We start from the raw sequence: 6,511 nt of genomic DNA, 5'->3' as shown, positions 1-6,511 counted from the left end.
TAGAAATATCGAAGTTTTCATGAAGATTAAACAAGCACTTGTACTCAATTAAACTAAAACTAACAGAACAAATTCATAAAATAAATTTAAAAATTTGACATGATTAATAGAAATGCCATGTTTATAAATTCAGATGGCAGTTTTAAAGAGAAAAGGAAGGCCGCTTATTGGTTTGACTCGGTAAAATGGGGATACTGTTGACTGTAATATTTTTTTTAATTTGTTAATTTGATTTTTGGATTTCATTCTTTGACGCGTGCTTGGACTGCAGTGAGTGGGAATGGAACAGATGACCTCCAACTTCAGTCTAACGCGCGCCAAACTGAGACATCTCCGCACTTATTAAAATGGGATACTTTAATGTTGAAAAACAAGCATATTGCTGGAGCCTAAAAATATTCGTTTTGAACTTGTCTAAAATGGCCGTTAACAAAATTACGATTTTTCATCCGTTTTAAATTAAAAGACGTGTTTAAAATATCACATTTTTAGGGACACCTCAGTGCAGTTTCCTTTTCCCTCTCCCTATATAAACTTCACAAAACAATCTTATTAAGTATATGAATTAGTGATAATTTAAGGCTAAACAATCTGTTTGTTAGGGATTACCACGTATTGGTTTGAAAGCAACACACTATGGAATTCAAGGCAACGAACATGTTGGCCCTTCTTCTCTTGATCATGCTCACTGTTCATGGTAATTGCTTTACATTATCCATTGAGGAAATTGTTCTTTTCATTGGGTTTTGATTGTTAATGTTTTTTTTAGTAGAGATTTAAACCTCACTCATTAATCTAGTATTTTATATTTTTATAATATCTGTTAGGTCATTCAATGATCTACAGTCAGAATGATGTAACATATAGATAAAATCTGAATGGAATACAATTATATCAATTTAGTTATCGTAGATTCTAAACTTGTTAGAGGGATTAGATACTTATTAGTGTATTGTTTCATTGTAATAATATGTGGTTGTGAATATGATGTTACAGGTGTTCAAGGAAAGAAAGAGAATGTTGATCCTGAATCTGCAGCTCCTAATTGTAGCAACAGATGCCAAGGGTGCACTCCATGTACGGCGGTTTTAGTTACAGTTCCCAGTCCCAGTGAAAGTGAAAGGCCAACTGGTGATTATAAGCCCCAGAAGTGGATGTGCACTTGTGGTGGAAAATACTACAAACCCTGATCTACAACATTGGAATCAAGACATGGAAGATAGAGAGGGTGAAAGGAGGGTGACAATTATTAGTCACAATTAATAATAAGAAATAATAATTTTTTGAAGAGTAGAAACAAATGGGAAAGTTCTAGTATTAAATGGTTACAACTTATTATAAATGCTATATAATGGGCTATATTTGTTTTGGTAGTATAGTTTAAGGAGCAATTTTTTATATTGACTTTTATATTATTATTTTTTGCACTCTTTTATCAGGAAGAGAGTGTGATTCGTAAAACAAAAGTTCACATGTTCTAACAGATTGCAAAATCAGATTACATTGAATATAGTTGATAAATTGAATAATAAATAGACCATTTGTTAAGAAATAAGATAAAGATAAATAATTTAATTTAATACTAAATCATTGTCATTTAAATTATTTTTAAAAATATAATTCTAAATAAATAAATCTAATCAAATGAAACCATAACAATTGGCATAAATAATTTTTCTTTTAGATTGTATTAAAACACAATAAAACAACTTAGAAAGCATAATTTTTAAATATGAAACTGCATTTTTTCGAATTTATTTATATTATTGATACCAATTAAAATAATAAGTACTTCCTTTCAATCATTGGTATGTTCTAGACCAAGAAAAAATCATAAAGTTTGTATTTTCTATTTTCTCTACTCATATGAAAAAACCAAAGAGCGTGAAACCGTAGGCATATTCTATTCTAATCACTTTTCATTAAATAGTGAATAAATTGATCCATTTAACAATAACTGTGAAGAATTTTTCTTTTCTAAGTTATTTTAAAAAATTTCTATAGTGTAAATGCCAAATATTTACTTTAATGCTACTTTTTAGGATATACTATATTAAACATTAAAATAAATTTGTTATAAAAAATAAATTTCAACATTACAAAATTTCTAATGGGAAACATTTATCAAATTATAGATATTTTTATTTCTTTTAAATCTATTTTATATTTACAAAAAAAATTACTCAAATAATAGTTTATATATATATATATATATATATATATATATATATATATATATATATATATATAAATATAAAGTAATGTAAATCTCTTCTAAACTAATTGTATTTAATGTATATACATTCTTTATTAATATTGTACTTGGTAAATGATTATTTATATACTAGCTCTATATATATATATATATATATATAAAGGCGAGAGATATGAAGACTTTAATTTTTCAAGATGATAATATTTTGCAAAGTAAATTAAAGGCTTGATATCTTATATATAGAGCTAGTAGCATTGAGAGGGGATGTTGTGTGAGTAAAATTCTAATATTTATTATTTATTATATACTGTTATATTAGTACATTAATTCTCTAATATAGATTTGTATAAAATTTTAATTATATATTTACTTTTCTAATACAATTAATTTTTAATTGGAAAAATGGGTCTAATTTAATATAGGGTTGGAGATGGGGTTGTTTTGCTCAATATTAAAAATGGCCAATTTGAGTAGGATTAAGCTTCTATTTGGTTTAGGGACAAAGTTTACTTAATTTTTCTTTTTAGTTTGGTTTATATGGTTTGGTTCAAATAAGACTTTTGCTTTAATATTAAGAATATATTTTAGTTAAATGTTGGGTTATGACTCATTTTGATTTAGTGTTAGGGTTAGGGTTATATGTAGAATTGGATTTTTATAGGATTATATATAGAATACAAATTAGGTTTTAGATTTAAAATTTAACCTAATTGAAGGTATGGGTTAGCAGTCAATATGTCTTTTTATTCAATTGGGGTTAGGGTTATCTTTCATTTTAGTTTTGTATTATCATTTAATTTGGTTTAGTAAAAAATGTATTGTTCAATTATGTTTAGTAATATGGGTTGAATTAATTTTAAGGTCACAATACATTTAGTTTATGATTATAATTTGATTTCATTTTGTGTATGTTTGAGTTTATTTAGCATTATAGCTAGAGTCCAAATTAATTTAGTGTTAAGGCTAGGGTTCAATTTAATTTAGTCTTAGGCTAGGGCTCATTATTATTTAGTATTTTAATAAATTTAAAATTATGATGAGTCAATTTGGGTGGGCATTTAGTCCTAATAGGGTTCACTTCCATAGGTTTTTTTAAATGCTATAATTTGAATGATGATTTTACTTTTTGTGAAGATTATGTAATGGGTACATTTAATGTTTGATTTTACAAAGGTTTTTATTTCTTTTGTGTATAATAATACAATTTAATTAATATGTTATTATATTTAATTTAGGCTTGCATTTACCATTTAGTTAGTTGTGGAGCTCAAATTAGCTTCAAATAAAATTTAGGTTTCGATATTTCATTAAAAATTAGATTTTTGATTTATTATTAGTGTATCATATGTAGACTTGAGGGGAAAATTATCATGATACAATTTTCTTAAAAGTAAGTCTTCAACTTAATGTACCATTTCATCTTAGATTAATCATTTGGTGGACAATAATGTTTCATTTTATTTTATTGGTGTAGCATATCTAGATTTTTTTTTTTTTAACTTAGCTTAATATAATAGGTAGTTAAAAAATATCTCTCATCTTGCTCCTTTATTTGTACTTCATCTTTTTCTCTCCCCTTATAATTACATCTTCCTCTTCATTAACAAATATCTTCATTACGAAAGTTAATTCTAAAGATTATAGATATTTATTATCAACAATATTATGATTATTTTTTAGTTGTATAAAAAAATTATATATCTTCAATATACTATTATCAACTATTAAAGTTAGTTCTTTGGGGTTAGCCTCTTGTCTTGTTGGTTGCTATCATTTACTTCAAAAATTATTAAAATTAGTAATCATGAAATATAGAAAAGCACATGCATGTATCAAATTGAAGCAGTGCGACAGTCTAAGAAATAATAATAATAATGGAGATAAAACATAGATGCAATAATTAACAATAAATATGATGGCTACATATAGCTTTGACCCTCAAAACATAGTCACTAAAAAATATTTATTGATCAAAATACTATAGTACAAAATGAGAATAATAAACATCAATAGGATTCAATTATTTCTTTTAGAGAAAATTTTACATCCAATGATATCATTTTAAATAAATATCATGTGTACATTTAAGTTTTAGTCACTTAACATAATAATCTAAAGAAAACTTATGGAAAAATTTATACAATTCTAATTGAGAATGATGAACTTCCACAAGGTAAACTAAATATATTTATTTACAATCAGGTGCATTGAAAATATTTTTTTGTATGCATTTGATAAAATATTAACTACTATAAATTAACTTCTAATAATTGAAGTCTTCTTTCTTCAGCTTTTCTTTTTTCTAGTTGTTTCCCCTTTTTCATTTTCTCATAACGGACATAAGAAAATGGTGGCATTATCCCCAAACCTTGTAGTGACTTTATACGAGATATTGCCACAAATGTCAAGCCTATTTTTTCAGTTGGTCCTATATCAATTGTTGTCTTTTCAAGTGTCAATCCTTGAGATTTCTGTATTGTTAATGCCCAAGCCAACCTCAAAGGTATTTGAGCAATAGAACCTTTTTATACAACATAAATAGGTACTATTTTGGAATTTACCTTGTTGAATGGAAAACCAGAGTAGTTTTCAAATTTCACCATGATATAGAATGGTAGTTTAGGTGGTGCTCATCCTGGCCTATAGATAATTTCCTTAACATAACCCAAAGCACCATTTACAAGACCTACTTCAATCCATAAAGTAGAAGTCAACATAACTCTTGCATGCTTTGAAATTAACAATTCCATATCAAGTTCATCACTTGAATTGCCTTCAACAACACAAAAATTTGATAGTTATGTAGCAATAACACGTGCAATAGGTTCTTTAAGAGAATGCAATTTATGTCAATTATGATTGTGAATATTCTCATTGGTGGAAAATAGGTGAACATTATTATCAAAATCCACATTTATGCTTGGTAAAATGTTACTTTTTGCTCGTGACATTAGTAATCTCCAATCATCAATTGTTGGTTTAGCATCTCTAAGATTTGTTAGCAATTGAAAAAATTTCATTTGTTCCAAATCCTCTCCATTTTGTCTATAAACCTTTTCCAATGTGAGTACAATTTTTAATTCTTCCCATAAGATCTTTGTCCACCTCCTACTATCATATGCAACTTTGTCTCTCCCTAGAGGGAGTTTTCTGAGGTCACCAACTAAAATCACTAAAATTCCTAAAAATAAAACAAATATTTGAAAATAACTCAATGAAATAATAATTTATTTAAAATTATATAAAGATTAGAAAATCATTTTTACTAATTAATGAATCCTATTTGAAATTAAAATCTGACTTGGAAAGTTAACATCTGCATTTTGAGGAAATGCTTGATGAAGCCGAGAGTCAATATTTTCAAGCAACTTTTCTCAAATAAAGCTCATTTCATATATCAATATATATGTTACATGGCTCATTTCTTCTTGAAAAATTGTCAAACATGTTCCTTCTAACTGAGAAAAATCATTTACTAGAATTTTTAACTTTGAATGTATTTCTCATCCCCCTATGTTGTATGTGGCTACTCTTGTTGGTGTTAATAGAAGTGGACAATGATGAGGTAGTGCTACTTTATTGAGATATTTATCTATGGCACCAATCAACTATGACTTTCCAATCTCTTCTGTACCCTAAACTATCATATATAATGGTGTTACATTTTTACATGTGTCATAATAATGTCAAATGCTTTTTTTTTGTTTTTCACCCAAATTGTCACTATTAACTTGTTGTTGACATTGATAATTTATAATGCATCCACTTTCTCTCATTCTGCAAATAAAATTGATAGCCTTTGTAGTATATTGATCAGACTTGTAGTGATTCAACCAATTAAATTTCTTATCAATATCCCTTCTTCTCAGCATATCAATTTCTAAAATTTCCGTTGTTTGACCATGATGTAACCGCAAAATGATTTCCTATTCATTCTCTATAATGTTACCTAGACCAATTTCATTAGTTTCACTTTCAGATTCACTAATGCAATCATTATCTTCTACATCTATTCTTCATTCCACATGCCAAGGATCATAATTCAACAACTCCCAATTTGAAATTATTACATTACTATCTTCACCAATATCTACTATAATTTCATGAAATGGTTTATACAAAAATAATTTTGAGAAGCAGAAATCAAAAAACTTATCTGACATGCATGGTGGAATTGAAAAAAATCTTGGATACACCCTCACAATTGCAAACTTCTGTCTACACTGCCATTTGTTATCTTTTTCCTATTTTTATTATATATCCAAAATTTTGATGCATCAATCAAAGAGATAGTTT

At 26.9% G+C, this 6,511-nt stretch overlaps 1 protein-coding gene across 1 annotated transcript; it reads left to right on the top strand.

Annotated features, from left to right (window-relative positions):
* The first annotated feature begins 574 nt into the window (after nucleotides 1-574).
* On the top strand, nucleotides 575-1,373 carry LOC149561204 (EPIDERMAL PATTERNING FACTOR-like protein 6). Its single transcript, XM_089823765.1, has 2 exons — nucleotides 575-697; nucleotides 997-1,373. The coding sequence occupies exons 1-2, from the start codon at nucleotides 637-639 to the stop codon at nucleotides 1,188-1,190; spliced, it is 255 nt and encodes an 84-aa protein (XP_089679891.1). The 5' UTR covers nucleotides 575-636; the 3' UTR covers nucleotides 1,191-1,373.
* The last annotated feature ends 5,138 nt before the right edge of the window (nucleotides 1,374-6,511 follow it).

Source organism: Cupressus sempervirens, chromosome 4 (genome assembly GCF_028749045.1).
Source record: "Cupressus sempervirens isolate cs-2001-9-10 chromosome 4, ASM2874904v1, whole genome shotgun sequence".
In the NCBI taxonomy this organism is placed as follows: domain Eukaryota; kingdom Viridiplantae; phylum Streptophyta; class Pinopsida; order Cupressales; family Cupressaceae; genus Cupressus; species Cupressus sempervirens.
The sequence above is the reverse complement of the archived record's forward strand: the minus strand, read 5'-3'. Positions and strand labels throughout refer to the sequence as shown.